The 26619-nt window shown below is 41.7% G+C and overlaps 1 protein-coding gene across 1 annotated transcript in view; it reads right to left on the reverse strand.

The window, feature by feature from the left end:
* Nucleotides 1-242: 242 nt before the first annotated feature.
* Commd1 (copper metabolism domain containing 1) overlaps nt 243-26619 on the reverse strand; it is a 126555-nt gene continuing 100178 nt past the window's right edge. The window contains exon 3 of the mRNA XM_051200642.1: nt 243-505. Within this exon, the coding sequence (XP_051056599.1) occupies nt 398-505 (108 nt within the window). The 3' untranslated portion in view covers nt 243-397. The remainder of the gene's footprint in view (nt 506-26619) is intronic.

The raw sequence follows: 26619 nt of genomic DNA on the forward strand, positions 1-26619 counted from the left end.
CCCTAGGTGAGGTCCTAGCACCCTGGGCTACCTCCTCTCATGCTAAATGAGTGCTTTACCATGGAGCCGTATCCCCAGCAGCTTCCTTTTTTAATTTCAGTATTTTTTTTTAATAAATGCTCCTCATAATCGTTATGCATGCTAAAATACAGGAACCTCCCCAGTAGAACAGATGTGAGAGCAAAAGAAGCCAGTGAGCGGAGACAGGAAGATCTGAACTGGAGCCTTTTTCTTTTTCTTAGTCACCTTTGAAATATATATCTTTTATTTATTCTTTGAGAGTTGCACACGTGTGCGCAGTGTCTGTTGGTAACACCAATGGGGAAATAGGAGTTTCAGGGTCAGTGGCGAGGTTTACGAATGCCTTCATTTCAACACCCTTCTTGCCACACCTCCGTCAGGCAGCTTGCATGAGGGTGCTGATGCTCTCTTCCACCTCTGAAAGCCTCTTCAGGGTTTGCTTGACCTTAACCTCATCAAACTCCAGACACAGAAATTCAGATTCCTGTAAAACACAAAAAGATGCTTCAGAAAAAAATCTGTAAGACAGCTGTAGCTGTTTGAAAGAGAATGGCTGCTTCCATAGACTCATGTTTGTATGCTTAGTCCCCAGTTGATGAATCGTTCAGAAAGGATGGCCTTGTTGGAGGAGGTGTGTCACTGGGAATGGCTTTGAGGTCTCACAAGCCATGCCAAGACCAATCCCTCAGCTACTGATCCAGTGCCTGTTTGCCTCCTGTCATGATGATCGTGGACTAACCCTCTAAAATTGTAATAGAGCCCCAAGATTACATACTTTCTAGTTGCCTTAGTCGTGTCTCAGTGATAGAACAGAAAGTAAGATTAGAGCTAAGCTCTTCACCTGGCATGAGCAAGCTCCAGAGGCCCAGGCCCCTCATGCAGTGAACCAGACTCTGGTTGTGTTTTGCTACACAACACAAATCCACAGTGACCTCAATGAAAGCAAGTGAGAAGTGTTCTCATTCTGAGAGAGTCTGTCTGGCAGCTTTGTTGACACATTGAAGGTAAGTACTTTGTGGAGGAAAACTGAGGACAGGAAGGGTAACCTCCTCCTGAGAATGTTTAAATGGCACAGTCAGATGCTGAGCTCCCAGCTCTGGCCAACGTCACAGCCAGTGCTGTCGACACCTCATATAAGAAGGAAAGAATTGTGACTCTGGCTAAAAAGAAATTGTGATAGGCTCACTGGGAAGCATTAGCTAATATCTGAAAAATGACCAGATCTTGAAATAGCAACAGACATTTCTGAGGTCCTTCTCCATGCTGGAAGACCTCCCTCACAGATCTCCTTCCAACACATTCAGTTCACTCACTCAGGGTTAGTGCGCCAATCTTAGGTCAGATAAGTATCATAATAAGGTTTTTGAAGTATGTGGCAGAAATCTCACAGGCTCTGATAAGAGATGGGCAAATACGTGTATCCAAGAGTGTCAGTCTTTTCTGTCCTCAAGAGCAGTTACTTAGTAACTCTAGAGTAGTGCTTAGCTCTTAGACACTCTAGCTGCTTTGCTTTCTAGAAAATGAAATTAAGGTTCCAGGTATGTCAAGTGCCTAAGGGCCTAAGGTCCTTTGTCTGTTAAGGGCAGAATCGTGGGGTTAAGGTTCTTATCTGCACACTTTCCTCTCTAAATATTAAAGGATACCAGAACATCCTACTCCAAGAATCTACCTTGACGTTAAATTGAAGGAACTGAGAACTAACAGCTGCCTTCTTATAGTTTTTCCTACCCAATTAAAGGAAACCCTTCAGAGAAATGAAGACTGGGAATTTTATGGTGGTGGAGATAAAGAGCTGACATAAAATAGATAGTCTTAATAAATTAACCCATGTCTATAATTGTTTTTCTTCCTACAATTTTCTACTACTAGTGACTGTATTTTATTTATCACCCTTCATTAATAAAGCATATACATTTTCCAAGTTAAATGGCTTCTACACACTTTCAGGTAGTGAGTGTGTAACTCTTCTGAACATAACATTTAAAATATCAATGTCAGTACTACTTTGAAAACATATTTTTCCTAGTAATACTTTCTCGGTTTAACTCACAGGAGACCACAACCAACCTTCTACGAGGGCAGAGGACTTCTCTCAGGACACTAGGACGGCACTTTCCAGACTGACCTGCTGGAAGGAGTGTCAACAAGCGTCCTTACAGGGCTGCCTGCTAAGAATGTTCAGGAGCTGACTTTGAAAGTTGATCTTGTTGTTGCTAAACTACTGTACTAACTCCATACTGACAGCACCACCCTGGGAGAAATGAGCATGGAGGGTGAGCCAGAAGGGCCTCTTGGATGAAATGCTTCCATCAGAGAAAAGCAAGTTTTCAAAAATATTAGAATCCTGCCCTTAAACTTGTATTTGGACAGGATGAGGAACTTAGAAATTCTGTCAAGTTTTCATTTAGTCGAAGAAAACAAGTTTAAACGAGGGAAGAATATGGGGCTGAGAACATAGCTTGGTTGGTACAATGCTTGCCTAACACACCTACAGCTCTCAGTTCCATCCCTAGCCAGTGTAAAACCCAGCATGGTAGTGCATGTCTGTAATTCCAGGATTACAAGTTCATTATCACCCTTAGCTACACAGCAAATCCAAAGCCAGTCTGTGCAACAGAAGACCTCTCTCAAAAGAAACATAAATAGCAGAGAGATAGCTCAAGAGTTAAGAACACTTGCTAGGCAATCATAAAGACCAGGGTGTGGTAATACTTTGTGCAAAGCAAAACCACTAGTTAGTCGCAGAGGCCAGGTAGTGGTGGCACACACCTTTAATCCCAGCACCTGGGAAGCACAGGCAAGCAGATCTCTGTGAGTTCAAGGCCACTCTGAGATACACAAAATTGATCTAATCTAAAAGAGAAAGAGTGCACACAAAGGTGATCCCAGAACTTGAGATCGAATACCTTTAATCCCAGTACTAGGGATGTGGAGTGATATGGCTGGGCAGAGAGAGGAATATAAAGTGGGAGGAGACAGGAGCTCATTGCATTCAGAGGAGGATTAGCAGGGACAGGATGGCCCTTTTGGTCTGAGGATTCGGTAGAGGTAAGAACTGGTGACTGGTTGCTCTGCTTCTCTGATCGTTCAGCATTAATCCTTAGATCTATCTAACTCTGGGTTTTTATTAAGACTAATCAGAACTCGAGTTACACCAGGGGTTTAAATCCCAGCACCTACATAGTAACTAGGTTCCCAGCACATGCCTGCAGCTCTTTCTCTTTGCTGGCATAGGGATGGGTCAGGGACAACAGGAGGGTTGCCAAGGTTTACTGCTGCAAGCTTAGCTGAGGGTGAGCCTCAGATTCAGGGACAGTGGTAGAGGATACTCAGCACCCTGGCCTCTGTCTGTATACAGACATAAACCTACACTCACAAATAAAAATACATTAATAATGAAACTCCTCATATTTCAAACTGAGGAAGGAATTATTGTTTTTTGTAAACAAGTGCAATTTTATGAAAAATTGGGCAGTTTAGTTGGCAAAATTATGAATAGGTCTCAGACTGAGACTTTTATCTTTCATTCAGTTTTAGTGAGATCTTTAGAGTTTCAAATATGTTTATTGAACATTTGATCTTGGAAATAACAGTCCAGAAACTAATAATTATTAATGAATAAATATATATCCAGGAGACTGGTGAAAGAGACCATGACCCATGTTGCACTCCAGTGAATGCTGGCTACAGTACTACATCACCTAGGTTTGTATTTATATGTGAAGAGGTTAGGATTTAAGGGATCCATCTTTGGAGCTATACGTATCAGGAAAGTACTATCATATACTTTTCTTTAATAATGGGAGGATTTCTGGATGTGTGTGTGTGTGTGTGCGCGTGTGCATGCACATGCGCCATGCATGTGGAAGCCATAGGTCAGCCTCTGGGGCTGTCCCTCAGCCATCACCTCTCACTGCCCTGGAGCTTACTGAGTAGGCCAGCCGACGACCAGCAAACCCAGAGACCTCTATCTGTTTCCCTGGCAGTGTGGTTACAAGCGCATCCCACCACACTTGGCTTTCTCCTGGAGGTTCTGGGGAATGAACTCAGGTCTTCCCATACACTTTACTGACTAAACTATTCCCCAATCTCATAACTGATTTTTTTTTTTTTTTCCAAGACAGGGTTTCACTATGAAGCCATGGCTGGCCTGGAACTTGTTATGGAGACCAGGCTATCTACCTGCCTCTACCTCTTAAAAGATTGGGTTAAAGGTATGCACCACCACATCTGGCCTTTAAATCTATTTTTAACTGATAATGAAAACATAAAAATATTCATATTTATAGAGTCCCATGGGATCTTTTGAAACTTGCACATATTTATAATATTTAAATCAAGTCAACCACATCTATCTCATCTCTTTAATGGTGAAACATCAAAGTCCTTTCTTCTAGCCTTTTAAAATGCAGTACATTATCTAGAGTTATTCATGGAACACCTCACCCCTACCCAGAACTGGGGACCCTCCATCTTCTCCTTTCCCTCTTTCCTCCAGCCCCTGGTTCACCACCATCCTACCCTCACCTTCTGTGAAACTGACTTTTTGGTGCTAAAGACTGAACCCAGGACCTTATGCTAGCCAAGCGCACATTCCACTACTGACCCATACCGACAGTGAGATCAGTGTGTGTGCACAGTGCAAATGCCATGCCACACATGTGGAGGCCAGAAAACTACCTCACGTGTCAGTCCTCACCTTCCACCTTGTTTTAAATATGTTTCACGTGTTCTTGAGGGTGGGGCAATGCTATACCACATGTGGAGGTTAGGGGACAGCTTGTAGGAGTTGCTTTTTTCTACTGTGTGGGTCCTGGTCTCAAACTCAGGCCATCAGGCTTGGAGGCAAATGCCTTTACCCACTAAGCCATCTCCACAGTCTAAGTATTAGCATTTAAATAAAAGTAGGTATTGGGACTGCACGTAGGACCTGAGAGCCCCAGCCTTCCATCTTGTTTTGAGACAGGGTGTCTGTTGTCTTTCTGGTTTTATTTTTGTTGCTTGTTTGTTTTTGTGTATGCAGGCTAGCTGGCCTGCAAGCTTCCAGGGATTCTTCTGTGTTTCCTAACTCCCTGCAGGAGTGCCAGGAACATAGAGGTCATGTTACATGTCTGGCTATTATATAGGTTCTCGATATTTGAACTTGGGTCCCCATACTTACATGACACATACTTTTACCCACTGAACTATCTCACCAGCCTGCAATGAATGCTTTTGTTTTTGTTTTGTTTCTTTGTGTAGCCCAGCCTGGCCTGGAACTCAGAGATCTGATCTGCCTGCCCATGCCTCCTGAGTTCTGGGGTTAAAGGTGTATGCCACCACTGCCCGGTGGAGGTGAATGCTTTCTTAGGCCACTTCTGAGTGTAGGCGATACTTTTCTTCCCATGCCTGACTTGTTTCACTTAACATTGTGTACCCCAATTTTGATGACATTGCAAACAACAGGCTTTTGCTCTTTTTTTTTTTTTCTTTATGGCTGACTTATATTCCATAATCAATATGTATACTCCCCTTACCCATTCATCTGTCAACAGACACTTAGGTGGTTTCCACTTCTTTGTTATTGTGAATACTGTAATAAACACAGGAATAAATATGTCTCTTGACATAGTGATTTCATTTTCTTTGGACACAGCCCAACAGTGGAAATGCAAGATCATATGGTAGATGTACTTACTTTCCCCCCCAGATTCAGTGAGTGTGTGTGTTGTCTGCATGTTTGTGTGTTGTATGTGTGTGCATCATGAGCAGGCCTAGAGCCTGTAGAGGTCCCCTGGAACTGGAGTTAGGACAGCTGTGAACAAAACTCATCTTGTCTAGGAGAGCAACCACTGCTGTTAACTGCAGACTTCTGTATTATCTTGTATGTGGCCTACACTGGTCATGAAGTCTTGACCTTCCTATCTAAGGCTCTGAGGTGCTGAGATTATGGGCTTGTGTCATCATGCCTGGCTTGGTGCTCTGGTGTAACCTATAGGAAACTTTTGTTAATTTGGGCAAAACAGAACTAGTTTCCACAGAACAATAGACCCAGTACCCCAAGAAAAACTGCTCAAGAGTTTTAAGCCATCAAGTTGAAGGAGGAGCAATTTCAATGAAGCTTGTGAGAACCAAATAACAACCTCTTATGAATATTGCTACTTTATTTAGAGTTCAAATTGGGGTACAGCATCATTTTAGATCAAACTTACCTGCAAACAACTTTGACAAAGTGTAATATTTATATAAAAGGAATTGAGATCACTTTCTCTGCCTCAAATCAGAACCACTCAGCACAGCTTGACCATCGAGAGAGGTGGAACCATTACAATGGCACTTACTTCTAGTACTTGGTAATCACAGACTGCGATCATATATCTAATAAAGCCAGGAAAGGAACGCTAAATGACAAATGACTTGGCAGGAGAGGAAGGCAGAGTGGTATTCATTGAACTAATTCTGGGATGGCAGATTTTCTCCAACTACAGGGATTGCCAATTTGCTCTGCCAACAGCAGCACCTGCCAGTCCCCAGTGTCTCGGTGTGGCTGCCGTGAGTCATTAATGATTAAGGGGAAAGAGGCAGTAAAGCTGCTCATGGAGGCTAAAAATTCAGGATCAATTGGCTGGAAGGTTTGCTTTCTCCTAAAATCATTCTTGACTTGCATTTGCCATCTTCTCACTGGGCTTTTCTCTGTGAAAAGCATCTCTGGTGTTTCTATCTCCTCACAGAGATACCAGACACTTTGGTTTCCAGCCCCACTTATTAGCTTTCTTTTACCATATTTCTTCAAAACATAGTTTTATTTGAGATGCAGAATGGGTATTAGTATAGAATTTTTGTGGGGCACAATTGCTTAAAGATTCTGTGTTTATCAAGGATCTGGTATTTGTGGATGGTATGATAATAAGGTCAAAAAACTCATACATAATTCCTAGTTTCCTGAACATATTATGCAAATAAGAATTTCTAATAGTTAATCCAAAATAAGAAAATAAAACAAAGCAACACCCTACCCTCCAAAGCAAACACACACACACACACACACACACACACACACGAATGCACACACACGAACGCACACTCACTCACTCACATTCCGTGGCTGGACTGGCCAGGGCTACCGCATTCATATTGACCTTTATTTTGAAATGTTATTCAGTGTGTGAGCATTACCAGAATAAAAGCTGTCAGGAAGAGGATTAGAAAATGGTACAAAAGCGTTCTCTATTCCTTCCTCTTAGATCTTGTAAATGCCTTGCATGCATGTTGTGTTCTCAAATCTAAACTCTTGTTCTAGCATACCATTCTCAGAAAGAAAATGTGAGTCTGAGGGAAGGCGAGGGATTGCCGTTGTGGGTGAAGTTAGAGGGGGGCTCTCTAGCTCACACAGCTTGCTGCATGCAAGCTTTTGGAGGCAACGAGTAGAAGGTGGCAGAGAAGATATCTCTATTTTGAGGGTATGTTCTGACATCAGTCGGTACTGGGCCTTTGTTCAAATACAAAGACCAGCTTTCACATGGATGTGGTGTTTTATAGACTGGAAACCCTTCACATGCATGACCTCACTTGATCCTTTTAACAGTCCCTGTAAATTCGCAAGAGAATCCAGAAGTAAGCTACTTTGAACAATTGTAGAATTGACAGAGTTTGCACCATCTGACCTGAAGCAGATTATTTGAGCCAAATCTGGCAAACTTTGTCAGAAAATACAATGGATTTTATGGGTTTTGGAATTTTCTACCCACTGATAGGAAATCGAGATCTTGTTTACTTAAAACTATCCACAATTCCACAAACTGGAGTTTCAAAGTTCAAATCTTTGTGAAAGACACAGGTACCCAGCTCCTAATGAGGGAGGAATTAAGATCCTTTCCTGGTCACCATCACTCATGTAGTAGACTTTGAAAGATTTGGAAGAAGTGGAGGGAAGAGAAAAGTTTGTGGGCTGGGACACAGCGATTCACTATTGGCCCTTGGCAAGAAGGAAAAGCTACAAAGCTGAGGATGTGATCAGCCTGTAGGGTGCATGTCCAGGCACGTGAGGCCCTGGTTTTCACATACAGGGGATGGTAGTACATGCCCATAACCTCAGCTCTGGGGAAGTGGAGGCAGGAAGATCAGAAGTTTAAGGTCATTCTCCACTACACAAGGTCAAAGCCAACCTAGGCTACACAATATCTTGTGTTTCTACTACCCCCTAAAAAAGAGATAGCAGTAGGGAGGATTGTAGGAAAATGCTAGTGAATTTGAAGTTCAGAGCAAAACAAATTTATAGTTAAAATAATACAGAATAGCTGGGTATTGGTGGCACACGCCTTTGATCCCAGCACTCTGTGAGTTCGAGGCCAGCCTGGTCTATAAGAGCTAGTTCCAGGACAGCCTCCAAAGCCACAGAGAAACCCTGACTCAAAACAACAACAACAAAAACAAAACAATACAGAATAATAACAAGAATGAGCAACAAAATGCCAAGCCTTGTCCATACTTTATATCCCATTTTATAGAAAGACAATGAACAATTTGTGTAAAGCCACAGAAGTAGTATGTAGAAGAACCACTTTAAAGTACTATCTAGTAGGCATAGTTGTTCATGCCTATGAGCCCAGCAATAAAGAAGCTGAGAGAGTCACCATGTATTAGAGGCCAACCTGGGCTACAATGAGTTCAAGACCACCCTGGGCTACTGAGAAAGACCTCGTCTCAAAACCAACCAAACATACAACAAACAAAGGAAACCCAGTTCTGGCTGACTAGCTTCAGAACCTAAACAGCTGTCATTTCACAATCTGAGCTTTATTTATAAATTTATATACAATATAAATTCCACAATTGATAGTTACTAATGCTAGTCTCAGATTCAGTTAACTGTTGTTAGTGTGACACTCAAAGTCCATCAACAATGTCGTCCACTCTCCACCAATCACCTTTGGGGAGATGGGTATTTAGCTCAGTTACCACTTGCTTAAGCAAGCATAAGGGCTCTGGGATTGGGGGGGGGCAAGAAAGATAGAGGAAGACGCTACAGGTGGGCAGTGAACGCATACTGGTTGTGTCTGGAGAACTCTGAACATGGCAGAGTTAATGTAGGCACAGGACTCAGGCCGCAAAGCATGTTATAAATAAATTCAGTTCCTATGGTTTTTTATTCTGACTCCTTTTGTAGATACAAAGGAGTAGAGGGGGTAGGGAAGAATCCCTGTTATCATCAGCAAGAGAGCTAGAAGGTAGGCTACCTTTGTTGTTCTATGAACCAAAGTTTCAAACTCCTAGAATGAGATTCCTTCTCCTATCATCCTAATTTTCAGTAAAAAGAACCAGAATACCCATTTGGGCCTGGAGTTCTTTTTATCACCAATTCTTTCTTGTCGCCTAAGAAAATCAAATATTCATTAAAAAACAAGATCAGTAATTTTGGGTTGTGAGAAGACAAACACATTAAATTCTGAGCTTAAACTTTTAGTAGTCTTCATCTTTGGCCCACACCCATCCTCCAGCTAAGCCAAAGATAAGATGATGGGGGACGGGGAGAGGAACAGAGAGCACCTTTGATAGTGCCTTGATCACAGAATCAAGGCTTGACTGACAACCATATGAAACAGAACAGGCAGCACATAAACTACCATGAATAAAAATAAACAGTGTGTTCCATTTATTTGCTTATTATCTTTAATGCTAGGGAACAAATATGTTCTCATGCCTATGAGGTTAGCACTCCAGCTCTGAGCTGCATCACCAGCCCAACTCTTCCATCTTTTAAGAAATTTCCTGATCCTACCTGATCCTGACAAACAAGCTGTCCCTCTTCTGAGTGTCTAGACAACTCAGTGATCTTGTAAGGAACCAACTACCACACACTCTGACAGTGTGTGACTCTGTGTGCTTTCATATCTATTTACTAGTGCCCAGTGAATACAGACTTTGAAACCACACCAATCTAAATTCAAATCTAATCAAAACGCCACCATTTCATGGCTGCCTCAAGGTTAACTAGATTGTAGTTTCTGAATTTTTAAAGTCATGATTTTGAATAGGTTTAAGTGCTGAGGTCTCTGAGGCTCTTACAACGTGTCTAAAGCTACTCAGCAGTTCTCTGAGAAGTATGCCTATGTATTATTTTACTCATAGCTCATAGCCAAAAACATAAAAATTATATTGGTTAGTTTTACACACACTATTTCTGTGTGTAAAAGGAAAAAGATAAGTACTTCATTCTGACACACACTAGGTCTCTACAATAGTCTGGCCAAAGTACTTTGGCAGCTTGGTTAGCCTTGCTTGGCTGCTTGGATATGCCTAAGGCTGCCTCCGAAACCCTTCCGGGGCTGCCAGTATCAACTCAGGAAGCATACAGCCATCAGCTAGAGGAAGAGTACCACAGGTGCAGGTGTGGTAGCTGGCTGTGACAATGGCTAGGGCAGCACAGGACAGGAGCGTGACAAGGCAGAAATGCAAACAAGGCTCCAGGCTAGAGCTGCCAACAACCTGCTCATGGACTCAGGTCCCAACTCTGTTCTGTTGTCTGTCATCACTGTCAATCCTTAGAAAGGGAAGAATATCCAAGTCAGGCCTTTTTCTTATAATCAAATTGAGAAATAATTCTAATATGTCTAAATATTGACAGTTTAGATGTCGATCCACTTCTTTACCTGAGCTGGTATACAGAGCATTTCCAACACATTGCTTGGATATGATTTTCTCATCTTCTCCACTCCTCGGAAAATACAGGGAAGGTATTCAGTTCATGTTAGATTGACCCTGTGTCAAGAACTGGAAGGAACAAAACAAAGATGAGCAGCAGCTGCAGCTTCTTCAGTGTGGAAAAACCACCCTTGAGGCTTAGATCAAATTTATTTATTTTTGTATTATTAGCTCAAATATTCTGTCATTTGTCTTTTTCCTCTTCAAATGAAAGTCAAATACTCCCTGGGGGTTAAGAAATAAAAAGAAACAAAAAACTTTTTGTATCTCTCATTTCAAGCTGTGAGGAAGGGACTCAAGCAAGGATATTTCTGGTTTATGTCTGTAATCTGAAAAGAGAAAAATTCAAATGCAAAGCCTTTCTTTCATCTTCATCAGTGAAGAGTAAAATACTAAATATGATCATTAAAGAGGAACTTCTAGGGGTAGAGGGACAGCTCAGAGGTTAAGATCAGTACTTGCTGTTCTTGCGAAGGACACAGGTTGTGTTCCAAGAACCCACATAGTGATTCACAACCATCTATAAGTCCAGTTTCAGGGGACCCAATATCTTCTTTTGAACTCTTCGGACACCAGGAATACATGGGGTGTACATACACACAAACAGGCAAAACATTCAAACACACAAAAAAATATTAACTCTAATAAAACATTTCAGTAAGAATTTCTATAATTATGTCATGTTTAGGGCAGGAGACCAGGGTTGAGACTGATTCTGAGAGACACATTACAACAGTTGTAATGTGTTTAATTTAACACCCACCAGAGGTTAAAACTAAACATGGGACACACACCTATACTAGCCTCCTTAGACTATAATGGCTCACTGGAAACTAACAGAAGTACATACGTGCTTTTTCAGACATACTTATATGGAGAGAAGAGCTCTTCTCAGCTGTCTGTGCTGTGTTTGGGACATAAAATATAACATGTGACACGCTGACACCTGCCCCTACAGTCCTGTCTTTCAGTTTTCCCAGAGCACAGGAAGAAAAGCTTCTTTGAAGTTCTCTCTACCCAAAGGGCCCATCTTTCAGAAGATTAACTCCAAGGAAAAAACCTACAGTTGCCACCACACCCAAAAGCTTGGTGAAATCTGGCCCAGGACATTCTCCAGTCTCATTTATCACGTGTCCCCATAATTTCTTCTTCCTCCATAGCTGTCTCTACCTCTGACTTCCTCGGCCTTGTGGAAAAGCTTTTTATCCCTCAACTATCTGGTTGTCTCTGAGTTTCATACGCTGTATGACTCCCTCTTGCCTGCATTTTAAGAAGTGTATATTCCTTCTCTTCTGTTGCTTCAGCCTCACTGTTTTAGCAGATTCAGAGGGCAGAGAAATTCCTTTAGCCCCTACAACAACCACATTACTCCTAAGAAAGGTGCTTTTGTTGAGTGTGTGTATGTGTGTAGTGTGCATGAATGCATGTATGTTCACACGTACAGGTGGCAGAAGTTGCTGTCGGATGTCTTCCTCAGTCACCCTCCACTTAATTTATTCAGCCAGCATTTCTAGATGAGTCTGGAGCTCACCAGTTTGGCCTAGACTAGTCACATCCCCCACCCCTCCCCTCACAGGGGGTGGGCGATCCCTTGTCTCTGACGTTTAAATGCTAGGTTATTAGGCTGCTGCCATGCCCGGCCTGCTTTCATGTGGGTTCTAGAGATGCAAACAGTTCTCACGCTTGCATTATCTATTAAGCCATCTCCCAAACTGCACATTCTATTTTATAGCTAGTTTCCCTCTGCAGAGGAGTCAGGAAGTAAGCCTTCTCCACCATTCTCCACTTCAGGTATCCAGGAACCCAAAGCAGTATTGGGGGGGGGGTGTCATCATTATTTTGAGGGTTACACTATTTGAATTTAGATGTAGTTCCAGTATCATTAGCTGTGCAATTCTGGGTGCAGGGGATAAAATTGCTTAAAGGTTTTTCCAAATGAAAAACAATGGGAAAGTAGTTTCTATTTTATATACCTGTTACAAATACTAATTAGCAAGTGTCTAAGCTTCAGTATTGTATTTTGTATGCAAGTGTTTCGATGTTCTCTCTTCTGCCACTGTATCCTGTCTCTGGCTATATTTCATCAGCCTCTGTCCTTTAAAACAGGCACTTTGGTCTTAATAATGAAAAGTGGTCATGTGAAAGATTCCTGGAGCCTAACGTTGTACTGGATAAAAACAAACAGAAAGTTGTTCTTACACCGGGGAAAGGCACCGACTTGCATCCGGCAACAACAAACCGCACACAATAAATCCTGCTTTGCTTGTTTTTACTGACTTCACTTCCAGGAGCCCTGTGAGCCTCTGAGAGTCTTTCTCTTTGCAAGGATCAGACAAACTGCTTGCTCTCTCCTTTCTTAATAGGTCTTCATTTAACAAGACCACCCACTGGATTAAAATGTGAAGAACTGGCTACTTTGGAGAACAGAAAGCATGAAAGTACAGAGTTTCTATTTAAAACTCATTTTCCTCATTTATAAAAGAATTTTTACCATGTAAAGGACAGTAACTGAAGTCAATGGTGTCAGACTGTAATTAAAGCTAGTGAAGTACTGCTCCCAATTGCTCCCATTTGTAGCATAGGCAGATCCAGGGCACCTTCAGCAAAGGCAGTACTGGGGAGGGGGGCATGGAAGATGCTACCCCCAAAAATGGAACCGTGTATGCCATTCTAAAACATGCTTCTTTCACATAAGAATTATTTTGAGAAACTCTAAACCAGAAGCCCTGAAAAACACACACACAAGGTTTCTAATTAATTAATCCACATGTGTGCAACTGTACCATGGCATGTACAGAAGTCAGAAAGCAATCTGTGACAGTCAGTTCTCTCCTTCTGTGGGACCCTGGGACTCAATTGCCAGCTGTTAGGCTTGGTGACAAGAGCCTTTACCTGCTAAGTTATCTTGCTTCACATTTACAAAGGAAATCTTTTTTAAGCATAAAGAACAATATGGTCAAATCACTACAGATTCATATTTAAGTGTGCATATAAATCTTACATTTGTTTATGTACTTCCTTGGCTGTTTTAGACAGACCTTTTCCTACTTCCTTGTTTCAGAGATTAATTGGTTTTAGACCTTGTTGAGATCAGGCTGTGCCCTGCCCTGAGTTACTCAATATTCTCTAGAAATGTTTTTGATTTTATTTTAAGATTGTGCCTTACTCTGAGATACTCCATTTTACAAGCAGCATTTGAATCCATTCTGAACATAAAAGCACCTTGATGAACAGGTGTCCAGGCCCACCTAGGAGGCACTGACTGGCAAATAACTCATTCCTAATAGCAGAAAGGATGCCTCTGTGTAAATGTATTGATGTAAACTGGGACTACAGGAACATATGAGCAAGAAATCCCATCAGGAAACTAGGCCTGAGAACTTACTGGACATACCAGATCAGGAAAGGGACACCTAACACTGCAATGCAATGTCCCCACAGACCACCCGGTGTGTATATCAAAGGACTGATAGGCAGTGAACTCCACTTCAGTTGGTTTGGTCCTCACTGAAGATGTGGGCTGCTTTAATGTTGTTTGTCCATCCACCCAGTTACCTATTTGAGTCTGGCCAGCCTTGCCCTTTGTTTCTGTAGCCTCCAGGACCCTTAACTCAACTCTGACTCTGCAGCCTGACCCTAACAGCAGTGGCAGCAATAGCAGCTGTGGTATCTCTGGACCCCTGGCTGGGTTTGTTTTCTCATTCCTGCAGAAATGTTTTTCACAGCCCTATTGTTTCCCAACTCCTACCTGTCAGGCCCTTTTAAATCCCATCAGCTCTGCCATGACCTTTGTAACCTTCTGTAATCCATGTACAGAAATACGTATACATAGTTACTGTGTGGTACATGATCTGAGAGTTAATATTAGTAATTAAACAGTAACAAGTAACAAAAGAACTAGTGCTTGTCTCGGCTACTATCAAGGAAAGCAAGACTCTTTGGCAAATTGCTGTACCAAAATCACTGTACCTCATTAATTTATTGTTATTCAATAAATGGACATGCTAGAAAGACACAAATGTGCTCATTTACTTTTCTGACATGGCATGTTCATGATAAGCTTAAGTTTAAATTATCTCTTTGACACTCTGTGGAGATTTATTCATCTTTTTGGTCATCTCCCATGCATGCAGGAAGTTATTGAACTTCATCTCTTGTGATTTTTCTTTTTCTTTGTGTGTGTGTGTGTGTGTGTGTGTGTGTGTGTGTGTGTGTGTGTGTGTGTGTAATCCCATACAATGTAAGAACCCTTAAAAATGGAGAAGAAAACTGTTTTTCTCCCTTCCTTTACATAAAAAAGGCTAAAGTGTTTCTGGATTAAAGTTTCAGCTGTCCATTAATGAATACTCAAGGAGAGTGGTAGGAAGACAAACAGTTTATTAAAGAGCACGTCCTGGAGATGGGGGAGTAGTTGGAGAGGAACAATGGACACTATCATTTTTAAAAACTCCATCTTGCTGAGCTTCAGATGCCAAGGGCTTTTAATAAGGAGGGGGAAAGTATAATGAAATAATGGGCAGGAAGGGTTCATGGGGCAGGAAATGAAGGCATGCCTTCTTCCATGTCAGACAGAACATTAGAATTCAGAAACTCTTGGAGTTATTTCCTATGCTTTCTTAAGAGATATTTTGAAATTTATATACTTTGTAACTAAGCAGAGAGAATTTAAAGGCAACCAGATGTTTCATTCCAGATGGCTTAACAGTATCTTAACCATTCAGGCTAGACTTGTTTCTTAGAATACAGAATGCCCACAGAGGGCATGTAAACCTTCCAAAAGGTAGTCAAACATTAGCAGGCTTGGAGGTCACTGAGGCAGACATCTGTCTCTCTTCAGCTTTCAATCCTACCTCCTGTGTTGGTGGTGGTGGTGGCAGCAGTGTGTGTGTGTATGTTGTTTTGTTTTGGGGACAGAGTCTCATTTCTATAGGCTGGCCTCTAACTGTATAGACAAAGATGGCCTTGGACTCATAACCTTCTGCCTCCATCTAGCACTTCCAAGTGCTAGGGTTACAAGCCTGTTCTAATGCGGTGCAGAGGAGCAAGCTCATGGCTTTGGACATGCTGGTCAAGCACTCTACCAGCTGAGCTACATTCCTGACTCAAGCACGGGCATTTTATACATTTGTTTCTTTTCATATTTTTCTTAATTCTTAAAAAAATATTTCAAGTTCTTTTTGCATGCATGTATACATGTGTACCATGTGTGTGCTTGGTGCCCATGGAGTTCAGAAAAGGATGCCAGATCCATGGGAACTGGCATTACAGAGAGTTACATGCTGTCATATGCGTGCAGGCAACTGAACACAGGTTCTCTGCAAGAACAGAAACAGAACTTTGTTCCTAAACCATTTCCCTAACCTCTTTTGACTTATTTCTACACTATTATGTTAGATGACTCTTTTTTTTTTTTTTGCGGGGGTGGTTAAAATAATGATCAGAGTAACACTTCTGGCTGTCAGTGGAGGCAAGGTATTCCAAACTGCCCCCCAAATTATGAGAACACCAAAACATATTACTACTCCTTTCCACGAGTTAACCCAGTGGGCCTGCCAGATCCTCAGGAAGCTTTCCCAGAAACTTTAAGGAGTAGTAAACTGCCTCTAAAAAATGTAAATCATCTGGGTGATGGTGGTCCACACCTTTAATCCCAGCACTGGGGAGGCAGAGGAACTCTGTGAGTTCTAGACCAACTTGGTCTATAAGAGTTAGTTCCAGGACAGCCTCCAAAGCCACAGAGAACCCTGCCTCAAAAGCCAAAACCAAACCAAACCTAAACAAAACAAAACTGTAAATCAGTCCAACTGTCTCTTTGGTTATTGCTTCTGCTCACCCTTGAGACTATCTCTGACTTCTACACTGCACACTTGGTATCCTTTGCGTCTTCTCTGAACTCACTTGGCAGAGAACACAAGGACTAGGGGGCCAAGGGGAGGTCCTAGGACAGACCAGAAAGGAAGGCAACTTTGCAGACGGTCGAGAGGGGAAGCAGTGTAACCCTGTACAGAGCAGGGCTGCTACAGCAGTCCAGACAACACAGACAGGGCCAGTCTATGGAGACTGAGCCCATGTACCAAACAACACAGGGACTTCTGTCACATCAACTGTTTTAGCTCCACACAGCTCAGGGTCACTATCCATAGGCCCTTCAGACCTAAAGGAGAAAGCAGACCTCAGACAGGCCATTAACATTTAACTTGGGACAGTCATTTTTAACATAAGATCACAAAACCCCACATCAGTAAAGAAGGCATGATATGCCATGTACAGTTCTAGACACTGGAAATTGAGTTTTAACAAGGTGTCTCTATCCTTTTCCCGTTTAATGGGGGAAAAGATAACAAACTGACTTAAAAAGCAGTTTGAATGCATCATGTTCAGAATTGTCCATCTACAGTAGGCATATAGAACACTTTTATTTCATGAGAAAACTGTTAGCTACTACAACTCTTACTAAACTACTCCCTCCCTAATAGTTTATTCAGGGAGTCAAGGAGACAGACTGAATTACAGACAGAAGCTGCTGCAGACACAAAGCTCAATTCTCATATCATTGTCTATCTTCTACAGTCAGCGCCAACACTGCTATCCTTTGGTGACACACAAAAGCAAGATGACATCACCTGTTGGGAGATAATGAAGACCCAGTATAAACTTACAGAACACAAGAGGAAAAAACAAAAGACCTGGCACTTCGTCCAAGTCCATCACTTAATATTCCTGGGAACTGCAATGGTTCACTTATACTGTTTGAAACCTAGCATTCTTTATCACGTTTCAAAAGATTTTTAGGTAGCCTTAATGATACCATAAAAGAACATAAAAATATTTAAAACACTGAACAAAAGTAACTATAATTTCCTGATTAAATGTTGACAGCAAGACTCGAATGAGTAGGTGAAACCACATTGTTTTGACCAGAATAAGTCACCATATACATACCCCCCCCAAAGTTTACCTTTTGGAGGAAAAGAATCCTCCAAAGAGACCTTTTCAGTGATTAACCTCTACCTTTCTGGCTCAGCCCCCCCCCCCCACTTTTTGACAGTGTTATTGGAATGGGGAAGACTGCTCAGCCAGTGAAAGAGCTCAAACATGAAGGTCTGTGATCCCATGTAAAAGCCAGGTATGCTTTCCACCTCTATATACATGAGCATATACATAGATAGACACAACCTACAAACAAGTCAAATGTTTCGTTTTAAAAATACACTCTATGATAGTTTCGTGCATGTGTGTAGTCACTGTGTTCATACAGGTGTGTAATCACTCTGGCCACATTCACCCTCCCCAACCCTGCTGCCCCTCCTGTACTGAGTCCCTATCCCACTTTATGCCTCTTGGTTTTTAAAAGTTTCATCTTAAAAATAAAATAATTTCATTTCCTGGCATTCCACTCCATAATTAAATACCCTTATTTACCAGTTACTCTTGATTATTTATAGCTGGGAGGGAGAAGTCAGTTGAGACCCCTTTCTTCACTACTGAGACACTGACTACCAAGCACCTATATAACTTTTCTTCTTAGAAGTCTGTTCTTCTGTTTGCTTGGCTATCTACCTTTAATTCCACCTTTAATTCCAGTGCCTGAGGGGCAGGAAGGCCCAGGAGTGTCAGGCAGAGCAGGGAGTTGGGGTAAGTGATGAGCCGATATATTTAAAGGGATGAGTATGTCTACTTTATCCTATTATTTATAGGAAAGTGAGCTTGATAAGGAATGCTGGACAAGGAGAAAGGGTTATTTACAACTAGCTCTTTCCCACGACCAGTTTGGACATATGAATAACATGATCCATAATCAATAACATCCCTTCTGAGTCAGGCAGTGGGTGCCTCTCCTGTCCCAGACTCCTTTGGGATGTACGAATACCAATATGACAGCATTCTCTGACATTCACTGTGTAGCTGACGGTCTATAACCCTTTACAAACTGCTTGGTCAGAGGGCCATGCCTGTCAGAAAGCACAACTTTTGCCTCTTTCCCCTCTTCCCTTCTGCCTTTTCTGACAGACAAGTGCCAAAGTCCTAAGCCCATTTACCCTGACTCTTGTAGAACTGTAATGCCTCCACACCACCCAGCGGCTCCCAGACTGCCGCTGCTGAGCCTGCCTGCTTTTTCCAGCTCTAAATCAGAAACCAACTTGCTCTGCCTCATGTTTCCTGGCTGTTGTTAAGAACTCCAGCTTATCTGGCCTGTAAAGTTCTTTCAAAACCCAACAAAACTGTCCTGGTGTTAAAACAAACAAACAAACAAACAAACTTTTATTAATGAATTAAAAACCTGCAGAATGAGGCTAGAGAGAAGGCTCAGTGGTCAGAGTACTTGGCGATCCTGCAGAGTAGTACCTGGTTTTAGTTCTCAGAATCCTCACAGCAGCTCACAATTGAGGGTAACATCATTTCCAGAGGGAATACAGTGCTGTCTTCTAGTCACCATGGGCATTGTATACCCCTGATACATGCGTGTGTGCATGCATGCGCACGCGCGCGTGCGCACACACACACGCACACACACACACACATACACACAGACAAAACTCATAAAACACATAAAATAAAAAGGCTGAATTGCTTATTTTAAAGAACACTTACTGAACGGATACAGCATTTACCACTTTCTGATGTGGGGAAGTAAGTATTAAGCTGGGCCTTGCGCTATAGAGATGGAAAATAGGACTTAGTAGGTTGAATAAACTCAATGAGCAAAGAACTGGGGTAGAAATATGCCTGGCAAGTCGTGGAGAGGAAGCAGAGATAATAGACTAGATTCCTTTAGAGGAGCAGGAATTCAACTACTACCAATCTTTAATAAGATTGAGGCAGACAATACATTTTGCTATTTATATAGAATATGACTTAAGAAATACATTAGATTGTTGGTTAACACACAGAAATCCCTCTTTATTCAAAGTTAACAATACAGATAACCAGTATTTTAACAAGGTTTGGCTACTAGGTGCAGTAGACCAGAGAATGTTTACTATTTACAGAGAAGGTACTTAGGTGACAATTAACAGCAGGTGTCCAGTGTTTTTGTAAAGTCTTAAACGGTTTTGACTAAGTACCATCACTGACTAAGCACCTACCTGAAATGTTTAGTTGGGCATGAAACACACAGAATTTCATTAAGAAATTCTCAAGCTCTGTGCAGTGGCTGGACCATAGCCAAGGAAGTTCACCCAATGCAGTTATTGCTAATTAAAACTTTTTCCCAACAGGAAGGAAAATTTAATGTTTTTAATCTTTCGACTTGAAAAAAGGTATGTATGGCTACAATGTAATAATCTTCATGGTTCTATTGAAAACACTGTAGACCTGGAAGATCTAGAAAGATACAATTTTCCTGAATCCATCCCCATCTTTGCTTTTAACTCTGTGTGAAGCTCATCTCTCATCTCGTAAAGACCACAACTACTTCTGTAAATTGGGGTAATGGCATTTGCCTCACCACTTCAGAGGCAATTTGGGAATTATGAAACAATATTCTCAAAGCTCTTTGAAAGGCACAGATGAAAGGTCTTAATTATCACCAATCAGTGAAATTATTCTGACATCATTTTTCCTACTTAGAGATTTCTAAAGTCTACATTTGGAAAAGGCAACCAAAACAAACAAAAAATTAAAATATAAACAGATTTATCTAACTTTGATATGGGCCAATTACCACAATAGCAGAGCATTGAAAAACCAGTAGTGAGGTAGGGAAGGCACACTGTAAAAGCAATGGCTCCCATGTCAGCAACAGGAAACCACAAAAAGGGATCAAAATATTTTTCAAAAAGCAAAACGTCCTTCTGTTTTGTTTTGAGGCAAAGTCTCAAGTTTATCGTTATGCCTCAGCCTCCTAAGTGCTGGGTTACAGGTGTAGGTGTGAGCCACTATGCCTGGCTATCGTCTTTTAGGGAGAAGGGGTGACGGTTGAGACAGGGTCCATGTAGCTCTGGCTGTCCTGAAACTCACTATGTAGAACAGGCTGGGTTTGAACTCAGAAAAATCTGCCTCGAAGGGGCTGAGATTAAAGGTGTGCACCACCTCACCCAGGCAAAAGAGCTTTTTGTCCATTGATCAAAAAGAATGTTTTAAAATTTATTTTTATTTTATTTTACATGTATAAATATTTTGCCTGAGAATGTATCTGTGTACAATTGTGTGGCTTGGTTAGGAAACACGGGTGGAGGCCAGGAGAGGGCTTTGTATTCCTTGGGATTGAAACTGTAGATGGTTATTTATTACGAGATACCATGTGGGAGCTGGGAACTGAGTCCTCTGGAAGAGCACCCACTGCTCTTAGCTGTAGCCATCTCTCCAGCCCCTGGATTTGTTTAAGTGAATTGAGACATTACTGTGCAAGTCCTCTACTTTCCTGACTTATGACAATGAAATGTGGCGATCAAGGAAAAAAATTATCAAAATAACCTAGAAGCCTAAGTTTTATTTATTTATTTACTTTTAAATTCATATCTTAATTTATTTTTATTGTAGGAGTGTTCTGTTCACCATGTGTATGCCTGGTCCCTGTGGCGGTCAGAAGAGAGCATCAGATGACCTGGAATAGGAATTACACCTGTGAAGCACTAGATGGGTGCTGGGAATTGAACCAGGTCCTCTGGAAGAGCAACCAGTGCTCTTAACCTCTGAGCCATCTCTCCAGCCCCGGAAACCAAAGTTTTAAATTTAGCTATACTTAGGAGAAAATAGAAAGTCACTAATAAAAATTTTTAAAAACTAACACATTTCAATAGCTAATCAGACTGTGCTATGTGATCTGTGAAAAACAAAAATGTTAATCCCTTAACTGGGAATATTTCCCATTATACCCCTATTTTGGTCCCCTCCTCTCAGGAGCTATGTTCTTTTAAAAGCCCTTGTAGCAATCACAGACTAGACCTTTCTTTTCCTCTCCTGGAGCAAAACTTCTGTTGAAAGAATTCGTTTACAAAATATTCACAATTATGTTTCACTTCATCGGACATGGACAAAAGGAGCATGTTAAATGACTACTGTTTACTGTATGCTGCTGTGATAAACATTGACCAGAAGCAACTTCAGAAAGGACCGTTTCAATCCACACAGGAGCCAGGGTGGCGGGAGCCGGGAGGCAGACAATGAAGCAGAGACCAAGGAGGACTAATGCTGGCTTGCTCCCTCAGGCTGGCTCAGCTAGCCTTTTTATGCAACCCATGCCCCACCTGCAGGGATGGCACCTCCTACCCCAACTAGCAATCAAGGAAATGCCTCACAGGCATGCCTGCGGGCCAGCCTGATGCAGGTAAGAGCACTATAAGAATACTGGTTTAGCTAAAGAGAGACAGAGACTGAGCCTATGTACATTACAAATTGGCAGCAGGCTTGGGGGATGACCTGCTGCTCTTACAGAGGACCCAGATTCAATCCCCAGCACCCACATGGTGGCTCACACCTGACTGTAATCTCCACACTGAAGGATCTGACACCCTGTTCTAGCCTCTGAGAGCACCATGCAGAGACACATGCAGGCAAAACACTCATATACACAAAATAATAAAATATAAAACGAAGAAGGTGGAAAAGGAGGAGGAGGCAGCAGCAAGGACATCCTTTGTGGCAGAATATTATCTTCAGGTGTGCGACTTTTGTTTATGCTGCACTTGTTTAACTCTGTGAGAAGGGACCAGACCCTCACCCAGCCCCCTGCTTTGGCAGCCATGACAGGCTGCAGAAAAGACCCAGCAAGAAGCAGGCCGCTGACTCAGCAAGATGTGCTGAGCTTCCTGACCTTGCCCGGCCTCCTGGTCACTAGTCAGATACCTCCATGTGGCAAGAAATCAATCTGAAGTTACCTGGTGAGCTCTGGATGTGCTTTATGTAAAAGTGGCATACAGAACATAGCAATGCCCTGGAGGGCCTATAAGCCATAGCAACCAGTTGACCAATCAACACAGGCAAGGTTGCCCAAGCCCAGAAGTGCATCAATCCTGAGACTGTTGTAGATTCCTAGACACTCCCCTTGCTCTACCCCAATAAAATCCCTGCCCCTCAGTCCCTCCAGGTCCTCCTCCATCCATCTGCTGTGTTGGTCGGATGGAGGAGCTGAGTTAATACAGTTAACTCGTTAAAATTTAAGACCCTTTGCTTTTATATCGAGTCGGGTCTCTTGGTGATTTTGGGGTTCAGAATCTGGGCACATGTGAAGCTGTGACTCTTTGCCTGTCTGAAACACCTGATGCTCCTAATAAAGAGCTGAAGAGCCAAAAGTGAGGCAGGAGCAAGGATAAGCAGGGCTGGCAGGCAGAGAGATTAACAGAAGGAGAAAGGAGAACAAGAAGCAATGTCCGGGGCCAGCCACCCAGCTACTCCAGGCATGGGGTAAGAAGGAAAGTAAGATATACACAAGTAAGAAAGATAAAAGCCCAAAGGGGAAAAAAAAAAAAAAAAAAAAAAAAGGAGATGGGTTACTTTAAGATAAAGAAAAGCTGGCTAGAAACAAGCCAAGCTAAGACTGGGCATTCATAAGTAATAATAGGCCTCCATGTGTGATTTGAGAGCTCAGTGGTGGCCCTCACAAAAGAGCCAAAAGAGTAAAAAAATCACACAACAGTCCTTTGCTATTTATAGAGGGAGGGAAGGAGGGAGAGAGAGAGAGAGAGAGAGAGAGAGAGAGAGAGAGAGAGACAGGCAGCTGCGGCACAAGCCTTTGATCCCAGCACTCAGGAGGCAGAAGCAGGAGGTCTCTGTGAGTTTGAGGTCAGCCTGGTCTACAGTGAGAGTTCCAGGACAGTTGGAGCTACATTGAGAAATCCTGTTTCAAACCTCCCCCCCCCCCACCACCACCACCAAAAAAGAAAGAAAAGAAAAAGAAATATTAGCACCAAACTTCAACCCCTGGATCAAATCTGGCTTGCACCTATTTCCTTTATCAAAGTTTGACTGGAGTACAGTCAGGCACATTCACTTTTATAGCATGGATGACTATCAGCAGGCTGAGCGGCAAAGACAGTGAAACAAACTAAGCTTACATTATTTGCAGGGGTTTTTGTTTTGTTTTTAAAGAAGAAAACTCTGCTATTCAAACTGCCCCCCCAAAAAAGTGGCTCACTTTTTCCACATCACAGAGAAATAGAAAATAACTCAACATTGGTAATGGAGAGATGACTCAGTGGTTAGAGCACCAGCTGCTCTTCCAGAGGACCTGGGTTATATTCCCAGCACCCACATGGTAGCTTGAAACCAGCTATGGCTCCAGTTCAGGGGATCTGATAAGCACAAGCACATGTAGGCAAAGCAAACATACACATAAAAATTTAAAAGCAAAAACAAACAGCATCACATTTTTGTAATTTGTTCTTTTGTGCAGGGAATCCTATATCCAATTCTCAGTTCTCATCTTAGTGACTAACATATACACACCTACCTACCTACCTACTACCTACCTACCTACCTACCTACCTACCTACCTACCTACCAGAAAAGGAAAATAGAGATGACTCACAAGGCTAGGCACTTACTGACAATCCTGATAGTTTGATCCCTGAGATCTACAAGGTGTAAGGAAAGAATTTACTCCTGCAAGTTGTCCTCTGACCTCCCAGTGTGGGGTGGGGCATGTACTTGTTTTGCAGAATATCAGTTAACAATGTCTTTGCATTTGTTTATGCTGTGGAACATTTGTATAATGATGCAAAGATGTGTTGTATTCTTTTATGTTGCATTTGTTTAACTCTGTGAAGCTGTGTTAAAATACCTGATTGGTCTAATAAAGAGCTGAACAGCTAATAGCAAGGCAGGAGAAAGAATGGGTGGGGCTGGCAGGCAGAGAGAATAAAAAAGAGGAGAGATCTGGGGGGATGGAGGAGGAGGAGGACACCAGGAGCCAGCTACACAGATAGACACAGATTAAGAAGTAAAGAAAAGATATACAGAAATAGAGAAAGGTAAAAGCCCAGAGGCAAAAGGTAGATTGGATAATTTAATTTAAGAAAAGCTGGCTAGAAACAAGGCAAGCTAAGACCAGGCATTCATAAGAAAGAATAAGTCTTCATGTGGTTTCTTTGGGAGTTGGGTGGTGGGCCCCCCCAAAGAGTAAATAAAACAACCAACCACATGTACCCCCACAAAATAAATAAATAACAAGAATAAAATAAAAGAGCAATTAGATCCTGATTTTTACTACATACAAATACATTTCAGTTAGGTTATAAATTCAGTGTTAATGCAAAACAACAACAACCCAAACAGGAGGGAAAAAACCCTAAAAGATTAGGTAGGATATTTTAGAGGCACTCTAACTGTTATAAGTAGGAAAACTGAAATAAATGCATAATGAGACTGACACGTTAAATACACAAAATAAAAATCCTTCCAAAGGAAAAGAAATCACTAACAAAAGGATCAATGGTAATAAATGGCAAAACGTAGGTTTAAAGTTTCTCTAACAAAAAGCTATAAGATAATGAAAAATCCTAAACAATTCAATAGAAAGTAACATGTACAAGATGCGATAAGCAACTGATAAAAATACATGTCAACATATGTTAGACATATGACAACATACAGAACAAAGTAATACTAAAAATCCTTTTTAAAATCAGGGATGGAAAGGATGTAGGCAAAGAAGCACTATGCATTGTTAGTAAAAGGGAATGGCTACAACATTCTGAAAAGTGACTCAGTAATTGCTAATTAAAAATTAAAATATAGGGTTGGGAGTGTAGCCTGGGGTAGAGCTCATATTCTGTGTGAGCAAGGCCCTGGATTTACTCCAAAGTCCCCAGATAAAAAATAAGCATACTTTTGCTTTGGGGACTAATAAGAACAAAAGCATCAGTATATGAGAATACACATGTATGTACAGAGCCTTTTTTCTGGAATGTTTGTAGTGATGCAAACAAAGAAGAGGCATGTTAAATGTCATTAATGTAAGAACAACTGACTAGAAACACAACATATATGATGTGGCTGCTGGAAAGATTAGATATGTCTGTGTCTAATGAGTTATGAAGTTGTCCAGGTTCTAGTGCAGAGGCAAAGCAATGTATACAAGCAATACACAACATGTTACTGACCACACCCAACCAGACTACCAAACTCTGTATGGTTGTGTTTGTATCTGTAAGGAAAATGATATGAAAAAAAAATCATTATCAATGGTAAGACTCAGAGATCTTATTAACGTTTTTTTGTGCTCTTATAGTTTTCACTCTTTCTTTAAAAAATACAGTATGAATTCTTTTGTAATTTTTGAAAAAGAGCTTAGTAAATAACATACTTAGTAAATAACATGAGATGAGAGTTCTTCAACTTACTTAATGGCTGTATAAAGAGAACTGAAGTAATAAACCACCATTCCTGTTGGAAGTCAATTCCATTTATCCATTTCTGCCCATTTCTCCCATTTCTCTTCATACTACAACCAGACGAACATACATTTCAGACACTGATGAACAAATAGAAAGTGCTCATGTGATGCACACACCCCAAACACGGCCACTGTCAGCGCTCTGTGCATCACTAGGGACAGAACAATGACATGGGCACAGGCGCCATGCTGCTCTTCACCTGGAATTCTTGGTGTGTGTGTGTGTGTGTGTTTGGCACTAGAGACAGGCCAGGGCCTGCTTCCTGCTAATGCATGCTAAGCTCCTGTCCTGCAGGGGTAAAACAGGCTCACAAAAGCACCTAAGGACCAAGGGCTCATTCTTGCTCACAGTTCGAGGGTCCAGAGCTGTGGTGGTGCCATGCTTCCAGCCACTATGATAATGAACTACAACTGTGAACTTTACCCAGCCCCAATTAGATGTTTCCTTTCTAAGAATTGCTGTGGTTGATCACAGTGTCTCTTTGCAGCTACAGTAACCCTAACTAAGACAGATTCCATCACAACAGGGAAGTTGTCCCAGTATGCCTTCCTGTTGTGATAAAATACTATCATCAAACAGGTTT

This window comes from Phodopus roborovskii, unplaced genomic scaffold (genome assembly GCF_943737965.1).
Source record: "Phodopus roborovskii unplaced genomic scaffold, PHOROB, whole genome shotgun sequence".
NCBI lineage: Eukaryota > Metazoa > Chordata > Mammalia > Rodentia > Cricetidae > Phodopus > Phodopus roborovskii.